Consider the following 22,275-nt stretch of genomic DNA (forward strand, 5'->3'; position numbering starts at 1 on the left):
AAGCGAGGCACCAGAAACAGGCGGCCCGAATCCAGGCCTTTCTCTGCACTTCAGTTTCCCGGGCTGTGAAACAAGGAAGGTGGGGCGGGGGGAGGAAGGGGAGGAGGTCTTCAGCTCCGTTTTAGGTAGGCTGCGCAGCCTGGTCGCGAGCACCGGGGACAGATCTTCCCTCCCCGCATGGGGGCGCTGGAACTTCGGCCCAGCCTCCCTCGGGAGGTGCCCGGGCAGGGGCGCGTGAGGGCGCGGACGTGCCATCCTCCCTAAAGCACAGCCCCCTCACTCCCTGGTCGTGAAGGGCCCGGAAGCCCAGCCGGTGCTAAGCGCGTCCTGCCAGGTCGCCTGGGCTCAGAGGTGGCACCGAGGATCCCAGCGTCGGGCCTCACTCGCGCTCTTGTTTCCCCTCGCTCTGCCTGTCCCGGCGAGGGATGAGTTGGGGCGATTGAAAATGAATCAAATCAACGCGCCCCACCTCCGGGTCGCTTACGACCTAGGGCCCTACGCAGGCCGCAGCCCGCAGGCCGCAGCCTGGGGGATAAGAAGTGACCTGTCCTGTCTCAGAGTCCGGCCCGCCCGCACCTGTCCTCCGACGCGCAGAAATGGGAAATGGGGAGGCTGGCAGGGAGACTTCCTGGAGGAGGTGGCTCTGAAGGTGGACGTGAAGAGCGTCCTGGGGTGGGGCTGAGGGGGCGTGTGGGAGTGGGAGATCTCAACCAGGCGCTTGGAAACGTTGTGATCTAAGCAGGGGAGGATGTGGCGTGTTGGGGTCTCAACACTCCCGAGGATGCGGCCCGAAGGGGTGAAGGCTTGTGAATCCCCGGCGACTGAGGAGGACTGACGTGGGTGATCCGCGGCGAGATCGCGGGGACGCCCCACTGGCGGGGGAGCCCCCAGCCCCGCCCCACACCTGAGCGGCGGCCCCGCCCCTGCCGATCCATTGGCTAGACCCGCCGCCCGTCAGACGAGCCCCCGGGGCCCGCCTCCAGCCCCGAGCTGCGCCTCTTCGCGTTGGGGCCACCGCGGCAGCGCCACTCGGCCCGGCTCCCCGCCGTCGACCGCGCGGTGCGCCGCCCGCCCGCCTATTCCCGGCGCGGGGCCGCCTGTCGCGGGTTCGGGGCGGACCATGCGCCCGACTAGCCCGCCGCCGGCCCGCTGGCTATGCGTGCTGGCCAGCGTCCTCGCCTGCGCTCTCGGCCCCGCGGTGAGTGTCCGCCGGGCCCCCCCCCCCTCAGTCCCGGCCGCCGCGGGTGGAGTGGGGGGACGGCGGGAGCCGGGCCGTCTGTGCGCACGTCTGTGTAAGGGGAATGGGGGCACGGAGCGCTGGGTCTCGCCTCCCAGCTCAGCCTCGGACTGGATCTAGACCCGAGGGATGGGATCTCGGTCGCGCCTAGTCCCTCCCAGCGCTGCTGGGAGCCCGCTCGGCGCGGTGATCTGAGACACCGGTGGAGGGGCGCCAGGAGAAAGCGTGCTCCCCAAACTTGCCTTTGGTGTCGTGGCTGCGTCGTGCGTGGGGAGAGGAAGTCAGTGGGTGCAAGGTTGGGGACTGTGTGGTCGATTGGAATGGAAGGCCCGGTAGACCGTGGGTGGCAGGGAGGGAGGCTGTGAGGGTCGTCGTTATGGGCTGTGCCCGGCTGGAGGTGTCTGCGGGGCGTTGTGTGTTACGTGTAGGAGTGACGTCTCAGCAGCAGACCCAGCGCTGGGAAGGGGCTTTGGGGATAAGGCGGCTGACTGGCAGGCCCTTCCTGTGCCCTCCCACTGAGCAGAGCTGAAAGGTAAGAGCCCGAGGTGGAAGGTGGTGGGCAGTGAGGGGTTGAGGGTGGTGTTTATCAGGAAGGGCCAGACTTGTGCATGGGGAAAGCTGAGCAAGGTGTGAACAGCCAAGAGGCAGTGGCATCCTCTTCCTCCCACTCCTGGTTCATCCCCACACAGGTATGTGTATGCCTCTGATGTGTGGCTGTGCCCTTGTGTGTGGCTGCGGGTGGCTCACCTGCAGGGCAGATCCTGGTTCAGGCAGGAGACGCATGGATCATCTCCCTCTAAGAGCAGGGAAGACCTCAAGACTCACCGAATCCACCTAAGCCCATTTTACAGATGGGCAAAATGAGTCCCAAAGACACCTGTTCCCCCCCTAATCAGACCAGGACTGAGGCTGATTTTCTCTCTTTCCCTACCCCAGGAATCTGGGGGGAATCTGGGGTTGCTGCTTGAGGAATCTGGGGTTGCTGCTTAGTCAGAGCCTAAAACCCAAGTGGGTCCCAGGTGTGGCACCAGCTCTAGGTTGGCTGCTGGGTGGGTAGAGTATATTGATCACCTACTCTCTTCTAGCCCATAGTTACCTCCCTTACCGTCACCTCCACCAAATCAGGAATCTCTGTGTTTCCATCTAGCTAATGTCTTGTACATCCTGGGGACGAGAAGCTCATTGTCTGTCCTGGGAGCACAACTCAATAACAATTGGTAGGAGCCTCCCCTCCTCCCATCGAGAGACATGAGACCCACCTCCTGAGCACTCAAAGCCCCACCTGCTTCTGGCCCTGAGGCCACAGCTCCACAGCCCTGGCACCACTTAGAGCCCCTCAGTGTCCTGGAGCCTCCGGGCCTCGCCAACAGCCCTCTGGCTCTCCCAACTGGGCTGTGACCACTCAAATTCTCCTTGGATGAGCCAGGTTTCTTGGGACCACCACTGGTACCTCACTCCCCATCCTTGGAGGCTTCTCAGCCCAGGGGTGGAATACTTTCAGCAGGGCCTCCTGTCGTGCTAGGCCACATCTCCCCCCACCTCCTGAGGCAGTCCAGGCCTGCCTCCTCCAATGCCTACTGTTCCCCGTCCTTCCACATTTTATTCACTCAATACCCCACTCTATCACCTCTTCCAGACAGCCTTCCCTGATTGCTCCAGCCCACTCAGCCCTCCCCCCCCCCACTCTGACCCAACTCTTCAGCCCTACCCACCTCCCACCCTGGGCTCTTCTGACCACCCCATGGATCAAGGGCTGTGGTCTGTCATTTTTGCTGTCCCCCACAGCCCAGTGCAGGGCTGGGTCTGAAGAGGGAGGACAAGGAACCCACCCAGGACTAGGTGAGGGCCACCTGGGATGAAGGGTTCCCCACATGCTTCTCCACTTGACACTCCTCCCCACCAGACACCACTTTCTCCCTCACTGAATGGACACCAGGCAGTCCCGCTCCAGCCAGACTCAGGGTTGAGGGGGCTGATGTTATCAGAGTCATAAAATGGCAGCTGCAAAGTTCAGTTTAAAGACCCAAGGCCTTATCGCTCCTATTTATGGTGCCCTGACCTCAGTCAGGGAAAGGGAAATCTCTGAACAGGGAAGCAAAAAAAGGGAAAGAAAACCTCTAGTGTCTCAGAAGAGGAAGTCTGCCCCAAGGCCACCTGTCAGGCAGGCCTTCTACTGCCCCTACCCCCTGGACAGCAGACACGGGACTCCTCGCTGGTAGCAGAACTGGACAGGGCAATGCCCAGCCCAGGGACAAGGAGAGGGGTGTCAGAGGAGGAGCAGACCCAGGTCCCTCCCTGGGAAGATTCTCAGGCTGGTCAGGGAGAGCAGAGCCAGTAAGCCAGGAGGAAGGCCCCGGGGCGTGAGGAACATCTCCCAGAACTGAGGCAAGAGTAGCTGAGAGAAGCAGTCAGGGAAGGCTCCCTGGAGGAGGCAAGACAATGCCCCAAAGAGTTTCGCCACATGGGCCAACCTTCCACCAGAGACTATAAAGGAGCCTCTGTTGGCAGGACCAATGGGCCTGACCCCGGAAGGAGGAAGAAGGTCCCAGGTCCCCCTCTGAGGCTGAGATGGCCCAGGGGTTTGGGGAAGGTTTGGCTCCTCTAACCCCTCTCTGAGGCAGTTGCTGGCCACCTGCTCCTGAAGGGCTGAGTCTGCCGTAGGCATCCCGCCCTGGCCATCGGCTCCCAGCCTCTCCAGAGGCTGTCCACAGCTGGCCCGTCTCTCTTGGCCCCCAGCTGACCACCCTGTGGGCTTCTGGGAACACGGCTACAGTGGGGTCAGGGCCTCCTCCTTGAGCAAAGTGACAACCTCAGGCCCGCCCAGGGCTCCTGGAGGACTGTGCTGGAAGAGTGACCTCCTCCTCGAAGTTTCCAGCCTCCCGTCCTGGTGCTCTGAGTCTCAGCCTTCCCTGACATTTCTGGAGCACATGAGACCTGGTCCTCGCCCTACTCTGTGGCAATGGTCAGTTGACCTTGAGAACAAGCTGGTCTCTGTGGAAGGGCCTCAGTCTGCTCATCACAAAAGGGAGGGTAGGAACGTTGGCCCCGGCGTAGGAGAAATGGGGCGAGAGGGCTGGGTTGGAGGCCAGTTGCACCCTGCGACTGGGGCGTAATTTTCCCTCTGAGCCTCAGGACTCTGTGGAAGGGGACTGGTCCTCTAGTCAGGACTTCCAGGATGCTTGAAGGACAAAGTGCCATGTGAACTGAGATAGGCCATTTCTTCTCTTGATGCCCCAGCTCAGGAGCTCTGGGGACGGGGGTGTCCTCATGAGGTAAGCCAGGCAATGTGGGGTTATGGCTCCAGGCCCAAATAGGTGATGAGTTGTCTCAGGGAAGGCTGGGTGGCAGGCACTGGGCCTCCTCGCACAGGGGGCAGCCTCAGCCTGTGCGAGCCTGCCACTCGCAGGGATCCCTCACTGCGGCCCCTCTGGCGGTGGATGCAGGAATGGGCAGGGGACTAGACGAAGCCCTGTCCCTTTCTCCCTGCTTTTGCTACTCAACCTCCCACGCTCTGCCCTCCCCAGTGTGACTTCCCACCGCAAATGTATACAATGTGCCGAGTCTCACGCACACCTTAGATGTGTTTCAGAAGTAGTAGAGACACAGCTTAATGTCTCCACCACATGACGAGACTTTTTAGCCAAACCTTATCGTAAAGATTTTCAAATAGATTTTAAAAAGGAGAATAATATCATGAGCATGGAAATACCCATTCCTTGGAGTGATGTCAGCAAAATGGCAGGATGGGAACTGCCCGTGCTCGTCCCCCCAACCCCTAGGTGTGACAACTAATAACCCGTAACAGTTCGTATTTGCAACATTTCCCTTTCGCGGCTCAAGTATTTTAAAGTAAATTATAGACATGATGACCTTGTGCTGCAAATTGTCTTAAGATGCATCTCTAAAACCAAAGGACATTTTTCCCATGTAACTATAATACCGCCACCACGCCTAACAAAATGAACAGGCATTCCTGAATATCTTGTGTTCAAATATCTCCAAACAGCATTTAGTCAAGCACCCCAGTATCATCGGGGGGTTGGGTCTGATAGCGAGGAGCATTCCTGCCTGGGTTGTGACGAGCCTGGACAGCGAGCTGGGGGGTGGGTGGACATCCAGCCCTTCACTGGGACATGGCCCAGTCTTTATCTGCACTCCTTTCCTTGTGGCTCATGATGTGAGGGTCCATATCTCTCAGGAAGTCCCTCCCGCCCCCGCTATCTGAAAAACAAGCTTTCTGCACAATCTGTCATCAGAAGAGGGGAAGAGGTCACCAACTGACTCTGGAAGTCTCGCGGCCTCGTGGCTCAGCCCTCTGCATGGGGCCCCAACACCAATATCGCCCTCCACCCCCACCCCGGACACCACGGGTGTAAACTGAGTCCTCTTTCTCCAAGAGTGCCCAGGATGACTTCCAAGAGGCAGAGGATTTGAACCTGAGTCCCTGCTGTTCCTGCCTCGCTGGCTATTGCCACGGTGGTCCTCTGCAAAGAAACTCTGAGAGGCTTTGTGCCCCTAAGTACACCTCACAAGAAGGGCCCTTAGATGAGGCCAGGCTTAACCACAGGCCGAACATCTTTGCTTGTATTCTGATAATGAGAGCCCTTGTCCTGGGGCCACCCTGCAATATGGAAAGTTCTTTCTTGCCCCAAGCCCAAACCTGCATCCCTGTGTCTCCCTCTCTGTCTTTACCCCTGCACCCCGCACTACCACCCAGAGTTCAGCCTTTCCCAGGAGGAGGTACGGGTGGCAAAATTTGGATATTTAGAGGGGAGGCTTCAGACTATCAGTAAAAAAGATATAAAAATACATGGAGGGAGGGGTGCCTGGGTGGCTCAGTCAGTTGAGTGTCCAACTCTTGATTTCAGCTCAGGTTGTGATCCCAGAGTCATGGGATTGAGCGGGGAGCCTGCTTAAGATACTCTCTCTCCCTCTGCCCTTCTCCCCTGCTCAAACACTCTCTCTCTCTTTCTCTAAAATTAAAAAAAAAATTTTTTTAATGGGGGTGCCCGGGTGGTTCAGTGTCCAACTTCAGCTCAGGTCATGATCTCACAGCTTGTGAGTTTGAGCCCCATGCCGGGCTCTGTGTTGACAGCTCGGAGCCTGGATCCTCTTCGGAGTCTGTGTCCCCCTCTCTTCTCTCTCTGCCCCTCCCCTACTCACACTCTGTCTCTCTCAAAAATAAATAAACATTGAAATTTTTTTTAAGTAAATAAATGATTTAAAAAAGCTTTTTAAATACAGGGAGGAGGAAGAAGTCAGACTGCAGTGGGCGGGGGGGGGGGGGGGGAACACCCGACTCGAGACCTCCCTTCTGGTGGGTACAGCTGCTGTCTGTCTATCCGTGGGACCTTCAGACTGCCTGGGGTTCTGTGGCGCTCGTCAAGGCCGTGGCGAGGCCGGGGTCCCCTCACAAGGCTGGCCTGGCATGTAGGGCTGGCGGGGCCTTTGACAACAACTGCTAACCTTGGTTGGCAGTCCCCTAGTGCCGTTTATGTGTGACCCCGGACACAGCCCTGGGAGTGGACAGCGCTGCCATTTGTCCCCATTTTCAGACGAGGTGGGAAGACTCACCCAAGGTCTCCCAGCCAGGGAGTGGCTGGCAGTCTGATTCTGGAACCTGTGGACTTAACTGGGCTCTGCCGTCTCACCAAGAGACGTTGCTTCTTCCCAAGCAGCTGTAGCATGCCCCGGGCTGCCCCGGGACGCAGGAGACATTTTTCAATTCATAAAATGTACAAATCTGGAGTGACATCCCGGGGAATTGTCACATACATATCTGAAGTGACGGCTCAGGCAATTGTCACCCATGTGTTCACCCGTGTGGACACCGCTCAGATCAAGCTATTCCACACTCCCCATCACCCCAGGGGTCTCCCTCGAGCCCCTTCCCAATAGGACAAGGCCTGATTTCAACTTCTTGGAGTGCCCTCTGCGAAGCTGGGAGCGGGTTTCTCCTCTTTTCTGTGACTTCTGGATCGCATGACTTACCTTACCTTCCTGTGCCCCCACTTCCTCCCTTCTGCCCTTATCTCCTCCTCCTCCTCCTCCCCCTCCTCCTCCTCCCCCCTTCCTCCTCCCCCTCCCCCTCCTCCCCCTCCTCCTTCTCCTTCCTCTCCCCTTTGCCCCCATACACCCTCTCCATCTCCTTACCAATTCAAACACAAAAGCCAGAATGAAGGGCACAGCCTGGGAAGCTGGGTTGGGGTCCTGTGTGCCTTTGACCACACTGCTTTCTCTCTAGGTCCTCAGTTTCCTCCTGTGACTCTTTGTTGCCCCATTATTTCAATAGGGGGAGGAGGCTTAAATAAATCATGGGATGGTGAGGGGAGAACAGTAAATGAGACCGCCACAGCCCTTTATTCTCCGTTCCCCAGTCCCCTACAACTTGGCGGGGGGGGGGGGGGGGGAGGGGGGAGGGGGGTGGGGAAGGGCCCTCCTTGACAAGTCTCAGAAACACAAACCATTCACGGTGACTCCTAGGGCTTGGTAATTCCCAGGCAGGAAGTGCTTTCTCCGGTCTTACCTAATCTAGCCTGCTGCATTTTTCACCCCTCTCAGAAACCAGCTGCCCCTCAGAGGGACTCCTGTTTCCCCACCATGCTGCTTCTGTCTCCCTTGGCTTCTCCCACCACAGTTCTCCGGCCCCAGATGAGGCCGGGAGTTCTGATTCCAGACAATAGCTGTGGGCTCAAGCTTCCCTTGAGGGATGGGTATGGCACCCACAAAACCTGAGTCAGCCCTCCACCCTGTCTTTCAGAGCCCCTAGCGTCTAACAGCCACAACTCCCAGCATCTACACCCTACCCCAGATCTCAGTGAGCCCCACATGCGGGAGAAAGCCCTCACGGTGGAGATAGAGGGGAAGGGACCCAAGTAAGCCGGCGGAATTAACAAGACTTGGTTAATCCCTGCCCCCAACCAGAGACTCAGGATTCTCCTGCCAACTTCCAGTCCGTCACCTCCCACCTGCAGCCAGTACCATGGCAGGGGACATAAGAGGACCTGGATTGAAGGGAGGCTACAGACTGCCTCACCCTTGCCTGGGCCTCCTCTTCTGGGCTCAGGAACTCCTGTGATAGAGAAGGTGCTGGGGACTCGGTCGGGCCTGAAACTCTCACCTCAACCCACCCACAGGGTCAGGTGACTTTAAGCCCACTTGGAGCTCAGCCCAGCACAGGAATCGGTGAGGGCTTGAGAGAAAGCCCTGTTTTCTCCTCTCCACGTGGGGCCTCAGGAGACAAGTTGGGAAATGTAGGCAGTAGTCGAAATAAGGAGGGACTTGAATGCCAGTTTTGAAGTGTGGGCTTTGACTGCTAGGCTTTGGGGACCCTGAGGTGCAGGTGGTGGTGCTGAAAACTAGTACACTGGCCCAGGCAGGTACTGGAGGCCTGGCCCCTGCCTGTATCCCACAGCTTGTCTCTTGATGCCTCAGGACCCCTTGCTGCAGTCACCCCAGGCTTTTGCAACCTTGCATGGATTAGACATTTTCATACCTTCATACTAGAATCAGTAGGCTTGGCTGTATCTGGCTGGGAATTTTCCAACTTCGCGTGTCTGCAGTCCAGAGGGATAATGAGGATGTTTAGCATAGGGAAATAAGTGGAAGAGGAAGTTCAAAGTCTGCCTGAATTCTTCAATGATAAGGACTACAGGGAGCTGCCCTGGCCCTGTCCCCCAAAGGGCAATGGTAGACCAGATGGCCCAAAGCAAGGTCATGGAGAGGAATTGATGCAGTCCAGACTAGTGGTCAGAGATATAGGTCCTATCTAGGAATGTGCCTTTGCTAGGTGACCTCAGATCCCTCTTTGGGTCTCTCTTTCCCCTACCCTTCTTCAGATGGGCTCTAGCATTCAACTAAGCTGTGGTAAAGACAGAGCTCATCTTCCAGACCATGCTCACTTTATTCAGAGATACCCCAGGCTCCTAGGTTATCCCAGGGCCTCCTGCCCCTGCTCTGCAAACTGCCTCTCAGGAAAGGCTTTATGGCTGTGCTGATGGGCGGTGCAGGCAGACTTGGCTAGAGAAGCTGACCCGATAGCTTTCCAACGTCAGAAGCTACTAGGAACCCTATGATGCCCTCAGTAATTTTGAAGAAGAATTATCTCTTGGTAAACAGCATGGCCACAGCTCTGGCTTAAGAGGACCCAGTAAATGACGGCATCCATTGTCCTGTCCTCAGAGCACTAGTCTGGACTCTCTTGGTTACAGGGATAGAAAACTCAACTGATTCTAGAAATAAAGAAAGACATTGACTCATGTTGTTGGAAGCAGGGCTACTTTCAGACATGGCTGCATCCAGGGACTTAGATGATGTCAAGAGGATCCAGTTTTTCTCTATCTCTTCATTCAGGCTTTACCCGTGTGGCTTTCATCATTGTGTTCCACAACAACACAAGAAGAAACAAGATGGTGACAATAGTTCCAGCCCCTGCACCCTTTGAGGTTTCCAGTCTAGTGGGAAAGACAAAATCCAAAGCCCCAGGAATGAGCCTGCTGGCTCTGAACCGCCTGACTGGGGCCATGTGCCAGGCACTAAGGCCGGGAAAGCTCTGACGGGCTCAAGTCTGATCACATGTTGATTTCTTAGAAGAGGGTTCATCAGAACCCCGAGAACTAGGGGTGGGGAAGGAGGTGGTTTCCCCGATAGAGATGAGGACGTGGCACCAGAGGAGGGTAAAGGATGGTAGAAAGGCAGCAACAAGAAATGTTTACTACCATCCATCCTGCGTTCATGTTGTGGGGGGAGCGGAGGGGAGAAGGGGCAGAAGGCAGAGCAAACCCTGTTGCTGGAGCTGGGAAGGCACTTTGGGGAAAAGCATGCTCCAGGCAAGCAAGACAGCCCAGCAGTGGGACACAAGCCCATCCCCAGGTTCTTCTTCCAGAGGCCACCTCTGGGGTCCTTTGGCCACCCCTCTTCCCATGCCTGAACAGCACGAGCCAGCCACAGATCTCTTGAGATAGAGCATCTTGAGTGTTTCAGTCTCAGTAATGCTTTTGAACAGGAAGGGAAGCATGGGACCCCCAAAGAGGGACCACCGCACCTTTCCTTCAAGTCTCATATATTTTCTTTTAAACAGTTATACAAAACAACAACAACAACAACAACAACAACAACAACAACAACAACAAACATATATCCTGCTACATAATAGATCTTTGTTACTCTCCATATGCCAAGTTTTTTTCTTTTTTTTTTACATTTTTTTTTCAACGTTTATTTATTTTTGGGACAGAGAGAGACAGAGCATGAACGGGGGAGGGGCAGAGAGAGAGGGAGACACAGAATCGGAAACAGGCTCCAGGCTCTGAGCCATCAGCCCAGAGCCCGACGCGGGGCTCGAACTCACGGACCGCAAGATCGTGACCTGGCTGAAGTCGGACGCTTAACCGACTGCGCCACCCAGGCGCCCCTCCATATGCCAAGTTTTAAAGACTTAACCAGCTAATGCCTTTACCCCAATTAGATGATAAAGTTAAAGGTCCAAGATCGAACCCAGTGGACCTTCCAGGCCATGGCACATGGGTGAGTGAGGTCTAGGTGCTAGGGAGTCTGAAGGCATCCTGGACAAGGACATCCTCCCTTGGGCTAGGCCAGCAGTGGTGCTTAGCTGCATATGGGAAGGTTGGACGGTGAGGACCTCTGTGACAGTGAGGCTCCACCAAGGCCTCCACAAGGGATGAGAGAGTATTAAGTGGAAGGGACTCAGCTGCACAGCTTCTTGGGCACTGAGTTGTCCAGCTTCAGCTTGGACCCCCTTCCTCTATAGCAATGGAGAGCTCCCTGGCACCTGGAATGCTTATCCCTCCGGGGGATCACCTTACTTAGAACAATGGTCAAAGTCACACCCTTGGTACCAGGCCAGATGGGGATACACTTAAGGAAAGAAATGCTTTCCCCCATAGCCCCACTGCAACAAGGCTTTGAGTCAGCAGGGGAGTTGGTAGAGGCCCGTTTGGCCTACAAGGAAACTGAGGGAGGTAAGGACCTTGTCCCAGGCCAGAAGGAACAAGTTGGAAGAGACACTGAGAGTCTCTGATTCTGGAGCTGCCTTGCTGAACAAGACTGTTGGGGACTATGGCATTCTCTTCCCTGGGCAAAGGTGAGGAAACCAATGTGGGGTTGCAGCCACTTCCCTAAAGCCAAAGAGACCAGCGGAAGCTTCTACCAGCTCAGTGGTTCCTCCATGGAGGCCTTCACCTGCCCTTGCCCACCCAGTGGTTCCCAAGACCCGTTTTGTTTCTTTTCTATCTGTTCCTGGGCAGCCATCACCCCTGCTCACCTGTTGGCCCCAATGCCAATGCCTGCCCACCCCCCATGCCTTCACACAGGTCTGGTTCCATCCCTGATCCCCTCGTAGGGTGCAGGAAAGGGGAGGGGAGAGGCATGGGCTTTCCCATCACTTCTCCCCACCTCCCAGAGGCAGGAGTAGGGACAGAGGAGGTTTGGTGGGATGGCAAGACAACCTAGAGGGTCCTCCCTTATTTCCTGAAACCTCCCTTCCTTCATTAGATCTGATATAGCTTAAATTGTTTAGAAGCTAAGAAGAAGGCAGGTGATGTGTGGGTAAAGAGGGCCAGTGTCCCCTTCCCAGCCTGGTGACCCAGGAGACCTAGCACAGGCTCCTGGAACGAGGACAGAGGCTGGAAGATGCAGCCAGACTCCTGGATTCCTCCCAGGCCTGGCTCCAGGGACCAACTCCTCCTAACCAGGTAGCGCTAGCTGAGCCCCAGTCATCCGCAGAATCTGAGGCAAGCACTGAGGACTCCCCACCCAGGCTGGAGGGGAGCAGAGTCCAGAGGGCCGGCTCTGAGCTCTACAGAGAGGTGCCAGAGGGGTGCCACCCACAAAAAGACTAAGTTGTTACAGCTGCAGCACTATTGGAGCCATCAGGAAGCCATGACAGGGCCCTCAAGGCAGACCCAGCTTTGGGGACTGTGGTCAAGAGTTCTGGGTCCAGTCCAGGTCAGGGTTGGGTTTTAGTCTGGGGTTGGGATTGGGGTTCCATCTGGAAGCTGGGTCGGTCAAGTGACAGGCCTTGTTGGGTCTCATGCCCCTGGAGTCTGTGGATGAGAGGTAGGCCGTGGATGAGGCTGACGGGTCCCCCCTCCCCCTGTCTCTGTTCCCCAGGGCACCCGGGCAACCATCCTGCAGCAGGAGGAATGTTACTATCTGCAGCTGATCGAGGTACAGCACAAGCAGTGCCTGGAGGAGGCCCAGCTGGAGAATGACACGGCAGGTGAGGCCCAGCAGGAAGAGAGGGCCGCGGACCTCCAGGGAGCCCTGCTTGTCCTCACCCCGTGAGCCCAGATCCAGGGTACATGCCTCCCACACGCATCAGACGGGAATGGCACCACGGAGCTGCTGGGGGTGAGGAGAGGACGCCGGGAGAAGCTGGGGGGCCAGGAAGCGAGAAGTCCTAACAGGCCTCTCCGGTGCCATCATCTGCCCCTGGTCTGGAAGCGTCCTGCTGTTAGCCCAGGAGAACACACTACGTGGGGGGTTCTGAGGCCCAGCTTCTTCCTCCCAACCCCAAGCTCTGCACCCAGAGGTGCCACCGCACACACACAGGCCCCCAGGCACACACGCGTCCCTCCCCATCCCAACCCACCTTCAGCAGGCCAGATGAACCACCCGCTCATTGTGCCGCTGATGAGACAAGTCTCAGTCAGACTCAGAGGCTGAGCACATGCGGGCCCGGCTCCCCCCGCTCAGGGGGTGTGGGAGAGCTCCAGCCTGGTAGTGCGAGGGCGTGAAGGGCGGTGCCAGAGGCACCCTCAGGCCGACGCTGCCCAGCTGCCCAGAGCCAGCAAGGCCATCACATCAGATGACACCTCCCTAGCCCGGGCGCCCCACACTTGGCACAACAGCCTGGGGAAGGAATGGGAAGGATTCCAGAGGCCTTCCTTTGCAAGGTGCCCTCGGGCCAGATTCTGAAGGGTGGGCAGGATGTGGAGAAGCCGAGAGGCTGCGCAGGTGGGAGGCGCCTAGGCAGACTTCCCCTGGGGACTGGGGGTGGGTATGGCTCGAGGCTCACTGAGGGCAGAGAAGGGCTGGAGCCGCTGGGTGGATGTGCCTGCTCCGGGCCTCCCTGCCAGGTCACCCCCCTGAGGCCAAACTTGCAGTTATGTAACAGCCTTGCTCAGGAGCAGGGAACATCTTTATATCTCCCAGGCTCCCCCGTCTCCTGTCACCTCTCTGAGACTGACAGTTATGCAACCCTTCCTGGATCCCTCCTTCTTGGCCCTGGTGCCCAGAATCTCTGCTTCCTACACCGTGAGTGAGTGCGTGTAGCCTCATGGGTGGACTTTGCCTCCCCAGCTCTTGAGGAAGGACAGACTCCTGTCTCCTGAGGCCTTAAGACTGAGACCTGGGTGAGGGGTGGCCTGACCATCCACTGCCTATGCACCCCTCCCCACCCTCCAGGTGGGAGAGGCAGGAGACACCGCGGACCGTCCTCAGCAAACCCCAACAGTAGGATCTGGGGGTGCACGTAGCCCAGAGAGGCCCTGACCCCGGATCTAGGCCCCATTGCACTGCCTCCTAGGCCCCAAGGGTAAGCCACCCTCGTGATCCAGGTGAGGTAATTGCTGGCACAGGGTGCCTGTCCGCTGCCAGCATCCTGTCACCAGGAAGACAGCCTGGGATCCAGAGGAGGGCAAGTGAGTCTGCCCATGACCTTGTGTGGGTGGGGCTCTGTGCGTGTTCGCGCACATCCAGATGCGTGCTCGCGCACATCCAGATGCGTGCTCCTGGCCCACGGCCGTCTGGAGCGGTCTCTGTGTCTGGGGTCTGTAAGTTCGATGTCTGACTCTGAGTGGCCTTTGTGTGTTGTCTGTGTGTGATCGTGGATGTGTGAGTGTGAATATCTGCGGTGTGCCCAGTCATGTCTATGCATGTGTGTTTGTGACTTGTGCGTGTCTCTCTGTGCCTTTGTTTGCTGGGGTCTGTCCTTCCATGTGCAAGTAAGCATGCATGTGTGTATATTTGCATGCATGACTGTGGTTCTCTGTGACTGGGAGTGCTTGTCTGTGTGTGTCTGTCGGTGCACACATATCTATAAAATGGCACAGTGGAAGCCCCCACCCTGCCTCGCCACCCCCGCCCCAGTCTCCAGGCTGTCTTTCTTGTTGAGGTGGCAGTCCCTTTCTTGTGGGGGTGACACACACAGCCAACAAGAGCCCTGTTTCTCTGTGGACCTGGGGACATGTGTGGTGGGGCCTGTGGGGCCTCTCTGGGGCAGGCACACAGAGAATACTCCTGAGGCCCAACCCAGGACAACAGGCTCTCCAGATAGCCAGCATTTTTTTTTTTCTGATTTAAAACAATTTGTTTAAGTTTATTTATTTAATTAGAGAGAGAGAGAGAGCAAGTGAGCATGAGTGGGAGAGGGGCAGACAAAGAGGGAGAGAGAGAGAATCCACACTGTCAGTGCAGAGCCCGACTGGGGCCCAAACTCACAAACAGTGAGGTTGTGACCTGAGCCGATGTCAAGAGTTGGGTGCTTAACCGACTGAGCCACCCAGTGCTCTAGCATTTGCTTGGCTGTTACTCCCTTCTCAGCTTCCTGACCCTGCTGCCTCCTCCAGGAAGCTTCCCTGACCACATGCCTCTAATGGACTTTCTTCCCAGGGTTCCCTGCCATGTCCACTGGCCTGCACCCCAGGACAGTTCACAGCCCAGTCCTGGTGGTGTTGAGACTCCTTGAGGCCAAGTGCAGCCCCCCACCCAAGGGCAACACCCAGTCTCCCTCTCCCTGTGCCACTTGTGGTGAAGCAGAGCTCAGGGCCAGAGACCCAGCTCTGAAACTGCTCTCTGACTATGCTGCAGCTCAAGATCCAGAGAGCTCTAAGTCTGGTGAGGACACAGACACAATAACTGGCCTATAAAACAAGGTGTGCCCAGCATTGTCAGAGAGGGCTGAACAGAGTCCAGCAGAGCAAAATTCCCCAAGAAATGGGCATCGAGCCCTTCAGGAGAAGAGGAGCGCAAGAGGTTTGCTGGAGAGGGAGCGTATGAACATGCGAACAGGCTGCGCCATTCACCAGCAATGTGACCTTGGGCTTAGTTACCGAGTTGCTCCCTGCCTCAGTTACTCGTCTGTAACATGGGAGGGTTAAATAAATAAGTTATGTATTTAGAGAGGGTAGAACAGTGCCTTGCACATACAAAGGCTACATAAGTATTTGTTGATATTATTAATAGCGTCTTGAACCGCTAGCAGGATTTACCTGGCATGATGAGCCCCTACATGGCCTCCAGAGAGGCTGGCACAGGAGCGGGGGAGGGACCGGGAATCAGAAGAAGGCCACGGAAGCCTCATGACAGAGTGGACAAAAGGGCTTGGGGGCCCTCAAGGAAGGGAGGCTGTGTTCTCTGGCAGGGCCAGAGTGGATCTGGGTGTTCTCAGAGAACGGATCAGAGAACGGATCCAGGTGTTCTCAGCCTTCAGCCATAGGTGCTACCTGGCTGCTGCAGCCCCGGAAGGTACCCCTCCCCGGGGCCACCCACCCCAGCACTCAGAGTCCCGAGGCTCTTTCCCACGTGGCGACATCCTTTCACCTCCTCTCTCTCCCCAGGCCCCCTTCTTGAGAACTTAGGAACCTTCGGACCTGGGCAGGGCTGGGCTTGGCTGAGCTGGCATTGACTTTGGCTCAGGGGTTGGGTTTCCCAAGGAAATCTATGGGACTGGCAGGGTTGCAAAGAAACAATTAAACCTCCCTCAGGGAAGGGGTTCCAGGGGAGTTCCAGTCCCTCAGGGGCACCCAGACCCTGAACAGGCAAAACCACGCATCTGCCAATTCAAGCAGCCCCCTAGGGACTCCACTGTGCACCCTTCGCTAGCCAGCCCTCGAGGCTAATACGTACATGGTGGAAAACACGGCCTGCAGTGCAGGGATTTCTTTGAACTCCCGTCCTGGACACCACCACCCCACAGCACAAGTCACAATTTGACGGAGTTAGGGGCATCTATGTTGCTTTTGAGTTCTATGAAGACTCCTCAGGAACTAGCCAACCCCCAATATACCCATCGTCTCATCACACCCAACACCTCCTTTTATAACAAATATTTTCTAATGTCTCCTTTCCTATACAATGAAATTCAGGACATGTGCCTTCATTTTTTTTTTTTTAAATGAAGTTCTGGTTGTAAAAGGAACATAAAAAGGAAAGTGATTTATAATAAAATACTATGTACATATTCAGGCACAATCACACTAAAAGATAAGAAGACACAGTTTGAAGGTTGTCCCTATAAACTCTGGGAATGCAGTAGCTATAGGTGTAGATTGATACATACAGCGGTTGCTTCACTGACTCAGGTTCACGGGCAACATTGCTGTCGGTAATGTGATTTTCCAAAACCTTGAACAACTCTTAATAATGTTCAGCATTTGAGAAAGCACAGTCTTCTCTCCCTTTACTCAGTTGCATTTCAGGAAAACCCCGTGTATGTTAAGCCTCTGCGGTAAGTGCCTTGTGTTTAGATGTGAGATGGAGGAAGAGTCTAGACTCCGGCCATTACAAAAGAGTTTCACCTGCACAAAGGCCCAGTGGCTCGTCTGAAAGTCTTGCAGAATACTCCGCTTACAGAATATCTCCCTGGCACAGACCCATCAAATGCCAGGCGAGGCCTCCAATCTCTGCAACAAACAAAACCCCACCACTGTTCAAAACACCCCCAGGGGGCACTCCAGCCCTCACTGAGGACTGTGGAGCTGTAGTGATGCCTCCTCCCCACTCCCTGTCAGGACAGGCCCTTTACAGCCTGGGCAGGGTGATGCCACCCACCCCTCTCAGACTGAAGGCTCCTCTAGGTGGGAGCCTGGAGGGAGAAGAAGAGTGGGTGCCTGTGGACTCAGGCCCCAAGCCTGGAGGCACTTGGTGGCCATGCTGACCTCTGCGTCCTCTGCCTTCACCCCTCAGGCTGCAGCAAGATGTGGGACAACCTCACCTGCTGGCCAGCCACCCCTCCGGGCCAGGTGGTCGTCTTGGACTGCCCCCTCATTTATAAGTTCTTCTCTCCAGTTCAAGGTAAGAGCCTTGGGTGGAAGCAAGGGAGCCAGGGCAGTACAAGTGGTGCCAGCTGGAGGGGGTACTCACCTGTCAAGGAAGTGAGAAGGCAAACGGGAAGGGGTCAAGGGGGTGAGCAATTGGGGGTGCGGGAGGAGCTTTGTGGAAGAGGATGTGCCAGAACTAGGTCTTTGAAGGATTCGTGGAATTTGATTAGCTCTTCACGTAAAAGATAAACACGCGGGAAGGGCTCGCTAAATATTTGCTCAGCAGTTGATAACCAATTGACTGACAGATACAGGACTAATTATGGCTCCCATGTTCCCCGTTGTCTTGGGCTGGTCATGATTCAGTCTTTCACTGGCTGGAGCCGATGACCTTTTGGGCTTTGCTTACACACCTTGTCATGTTTGTTTGTTTGTTTATTTGTTTGTTTTTATTTTGAGAGACAGCGAACGTGAGCAGGGGAGGGGCAGAGAAAGGAAGAGACAATCCCAAGCAGGCTCTGTGCTGTCAGCACAGGGCCTGACACAGAGCTCGATCCCACAACTGTGAGACCATGACCTGAGCTGAAATCAAGAGTCTGACACTTAACCGAATGAGCCACCCAGGTGCCCCACACCTTATCATATTTTTAAATGAATGTTCCCATAGAAGGCAGAAAAGAAGAGGGGCCTCTTTAGGAACTGGGCTTTCTTGTTACTGATTAACCAAAGAACCTTTCCTGCATATATTCAGCCATTCTTTCTTCAGTGAATATTTATTAAACGTCTACTAGCATGACAAGCATGGGCTAGACAAACACAGCATGAAAACAGCCATGCTCTCTGCCCACAGGGACCTAACGTTCTAGTTGAAGAGACATTTAGCAAGAGAACAAACACGTGTCATAAATGGTAAGAAGTGCCAGGAGGGAGAAGGGGGTAAGGCACAACATTAAGGCAGGTGTTCACGGATGGACGGGCTCGCCGAGGGGGTGCCACTGCAGCTTCTGTCTGAGGACCCGGAGGCCGGAAAGATCCTGGGCTGGGGGATCATTGAGAGGCAGAATCAGCAGCCTGCGGGATGGGCACTAAGGCAATGCAGTGGAGGCCAGGGCGGCTGGAGCAGAGAGAGCTCAGGGGAGGGAGGAGAGGAAAGAGACAGGTGGCAGAGGCCAGACCGTGCTGGCCCTGAGCACTGACTGAGGACTTGGGATTTTTTCCTAAGTTCACTGAGAAGCCACTGAAGGCCTGAAGCCAGTAACTGACATAGTCCAATTTAGGTTGAGGTTTTCAACCAGTAATTCAGATTTTTCATGAGAAGGAGGAATTCTGGTAGTGCAATGGGAAGACCCATTCACAGGGCAGCTGAAAAGTGGTAATCGTTCGGACTTAGAGTGTGGGTGGCAGAGGAGAGAAGTGGGAAACTTGCCCATGAAGGGTGTGCCAGGCTCATGGCGGGGAGGGAGAGATCCAGCATGCCCCTCTGGGGTTTAAGTTTGATGAGCTGAGACACTCACCAAGGACTAAGGGAGAAAAAAAAAAAAAAAGAAGACTAAGGGAGGAGCAGGTCTGGAGTGGGGAGGATCCCAGGGAGGAGCCAGTCCAGAGTGGGGAGGATCCCAGGGAGGAGCAGGTCTGGAGTGGGGAGGATCCCAGGGAGGAGCAGGTCCGGAGTGGAGAGGATCCCAGGGAGGAGCAGGTCCGGAGTGGGGAGGATCCCAGGGAGGAGCAGGTCCGGAGTGGAGAGGATCCCAGGGAGGAGCCAGTCCAGAGTGGGGAGGATCCCAGGGAGGAGCCGGTCCGGAGTGGGGAGGATCCCAGGGAGGAGCAGGTCTGGAGTGGGGAGGATCCTTTGGAGGAGCAAGTCCAGAGGGGGAGGACCCGAGGGAGGAGCAGGTCTGGAGGGGGAAGCATTAATGAAGAGCAGGACCCAGAGTAGAATTCAGAGGGGGCGCCTGGGCGGCTCAGTTGGTTAAGCCTCCAGCTCTTGATTTCAGCTCAGGTCATGATCTCACAGTTTGTGAGATCGAGCCCTACGTTGGGCTCTGTGCTGACAGCTGGAGCCTGCTTGGGATTCTCTCTCCCCCTCTCTCTCTGCCCCTCCCCTCCTCGTGCTCTGTCTCCTCTCTCTCTCTCTCTCTCTCTCTCTCTTAAATAAACATTAAAAAAAATCTTTTAAAGAATTCAGAGACTGAGCAGAAAGACTCTTGGGCATCTCTTACTTCAGGTGGCCTTTCCCTCTCTGGACCTGTTTCCCTGTTTGTAAAATGGGGACAGGAGGTGGGCCAGAGGGACTCTTTGGGGCAGGCTGGTTTCTCCCCCCAGGGCTCCGTGTTGTGACCTCGGCAGTCAGTGAACGAGAGATGTCAGTGCCCTCCCTGGGGAGTCTGGGAACAGCCACAGATGTGCCGTATTCCAGGCCAGCCCCCACCTAGCCCAGCTCTCCAGCAGAACCCGGCACCTGGGTGGGTAGGCGAGGAGCTCCTCCGGCAGCTCTCGGGTGTCCAATCGGCAGAGCCTGCAACCAGCCTTCTCTCAGATTCCCTGGAAGTGCCTGCTCCTTGTGTTCCTCCCTGACTCTCTGCTAATTGCATTCCTCCCGACGGCATTTCCTTCTGTCCCTGCTGGAGTTATCAAGGCAGCAACTTCACATAAGAATCTGGACCGCAGCCCACCATCTGGCTAACCCTGAGGCTGCCAGCCTCCATGGGGCCCACATGGTGCCTTGGTGCAGATGAGGAAAAGGTAGCCCTTCCTCAGGCAGAGTCAGCCTGTCACCAGAAGCCACCTAATGACAAGTTGAATATGAAATAGATTGCAGCCCCCACCATTTATCAGCCAGATGCCCCTGTGCAGTGAACAACCTGCACAGCTGTACTTGGTGCCTTAGCCTCTGAAAATGATGGAGAGAAACAGGAGACTAAGTTAGAGGCTGAAAATGTAAGGGAAAGAGGTGTGTTTTCCTGGGAAGAAGGTGTAAGCCAGTGACCTTAAACTCCAAAGAGGGAATTTCGAGAGAAAGGCAAATGTGAAGCAGGAATAATACCATCCCTAACTCTAGTCCCTTTGGGTGACAGGACTGAGGAAGGAGTGTCCTCCCTGGAAGGGTTGGAAGGGACCTAGTTCTACAGGGAAGGCTGAGGACACCTGAAGAGAATAAAGACTGTAGAGTTAGAAAGAAGCCATCTCCCGGGCTGGGTAAACATCCCGGGGGAGGAGTGCCGGCCAGGCAAGGGATTGCTCATCCAGGGACCAAAACGTTTGTGGGGACCTGATCCTTTAATTCGTGGTCTGTATGTCTTTTGTCTGTGGTGTTTTTACCTTTAAATATTTGAAAAGACATTTTTTAAGAGTGAAAACTAGGATCGCTAATTTGGTTGAGAAAATTCAACACAGGCTGCTAACTGTGTCTCTGGGGTCTAAGGGACACCTCCTCTCCCCACCTCACCACCTGCACTGTGAAGCCATAGATAAGAGGGTTGTGATGCCAACCTAAGACGTTTGCCCCGGTTGACTGGGACAGGATACCACTGACAGGATTTTAGCAGGAGAGCACCACGGTCACATAGAGGATTTAGAACAATCTCTCCAACTCTCTCGGGTTGGGAGTGGGTTAGCGGGGACAGGAAAGCAGGGAGAGCCATCAGGAGGCTCCTACCTAATTCCGGGGAGATAAGGTGGTGGTGGTGGTGGCGAGGAAGGGAGGCTGGGGCAGGACTCGTGGCTGAGGTGAGGTGGCGGGGGGCGGGGGGTGGAAAGAGGGCGGTGGGAAGGAAACGAATGCCCGATTTCTACCTCTAGTCACTGAGCCGTGCTTTTCACATGGAGGGCCCAGGGAAGAGTGGAGGGGTGGCTGTGACTTCTTTTCATGACATGGTGAGCAGGAAGAGACTCCTTCCTGCATATCACCCTCTACACACGCAAGTTCTGCTGGTTCCCAGGGCCGGACTGGGCTGCGTCTTGGGGTCCCATGGTGGCCACCTTTGAGATCTCCTCAGGAAGAGTTCCCTTTGAGACCTGGGCCCCAGTCCCAGGGCTCTTCAAAGAGGCCACCCAACCTTGAAGATGTCCCCCTATCCCCTGCCTTCCCCCCCAATACCCAGGGCGGCCAGGGTTCCAGGGGACAGGGTGGCCCTTCAGCCGCTCTGGAAGTTCAGAAAGGTGCAGTCAGGCTAACCCAGGTCTGTATCCCAAGCCTGCTGCTTCCTTGCTGTGTGACCATGGGCAGGTCACCTGTCTCAGCCTTGGCATCCCCCTCTTTGAGTGGAACTAATAATAGCTCCTAATCACTAGCTTTAACACAGTACTGTTTGTTGCCTCCCCCCCCCCCCCCCCCGCCACAGGAGGCATGAGAAGCTGCTGTGTAGATACAGATGGGGCACCTAATTCATGGTACCAGGTGCCTGCTGTGTCATGGGCCTGGCCCATGGGGCCCTGGTCCTTCTGGTGAGAGTGTAGCTCAAAACTTGAGGCATTAGTGTCCCAACCTCAAGGCTGGCTGATCTGACCTTGTCCCCTTTTTCTACTTGCCCCAGGCTGGTGGGGGAAGTCCACACAAGAATCGGATCCTGGGAGGGGCCCACGGTGAGCTCCCTAGATCTGGGGCGGAAGCAGGCCGGCGGTTTACTGACGGTCTGGCCGAAGCCTGCCTGGGCCACAAGGGGGAAAGCTAAGGAGCTGAGCAGGGCCAGCAGGAGGACCTGTCTCTCGTGCTGGGAGCCTCCTGCAGCAGTGTGCTCGGGAGGCCTGTGTGGGAAAGGGCTGCCGAATCAGGAACCGGTGCCTCTTCCTCAGCAAAGTCCCTCCTGCTTCCTCCAGGACCTCGCAGTGGCAAGAGACCCAGGCCCAGCTAGTCCTCCCTGACTGTCCCCAGCCCCCCAGCTGTCCCTCAATTCCTCAGCCATAAAGTAGGGTGCTAAGAACCTCTTTCAAATGGCAGCCAGGAGGATTAACAGAAATAGCGGACAGGGAATCACCTGGTATATTCCAAGCACACAGCCAAGTTTAGAAATAGTGGATGTACATGCACGGTGGACCCCC

General features: G+C 55.9%; 1 protein-coding gene across 3 annotated transcripts in view; it reads left to right on the top strand.

Annotated features, from left to right (window-relative positions):
* Nucleotides 1–1,120: 1,120 nt before the first annotated feature.
* The window catches only part of VIPR1 (vasoactive intestinal peptide receptor 1), a 32,486-nt gene continuing 11,331 nt past the window's right edge, over nt 1,121–22,275 (top strand). For 2 of the 3 annotated variants that reach the window (XM_030330216.1, XM_030330217.1), the window contains exons 1-3: nt 1,121–1,198; nt 12,368–12,476; nt 17,165–17,272. In XM_030330216.1, coding sequence (XP_030186076.1) covers nt 1,121–1,198; nt 12,368–12,476; nt 17,165–17,272 — 295 coding nt within the window. The other variant, XM_030330218.1, reaches the window with a different exon arrangement.

The sequence above is a fragment of the Lynx canadensis genome, chromosome C2, assembly GCF_007474595.2.
Source record: "Lynx canadensis isolate LIC74 chromosome C2, mLynCan4.pri.v2, whole genome shotgun sequence".
Taxonomy (NCBI): domain Eukaryota; kingdom Metazoa; phylum Chordata; class Mammalia; order Carnivora; family Felidae; genus Lynx; species Lynx canadensis.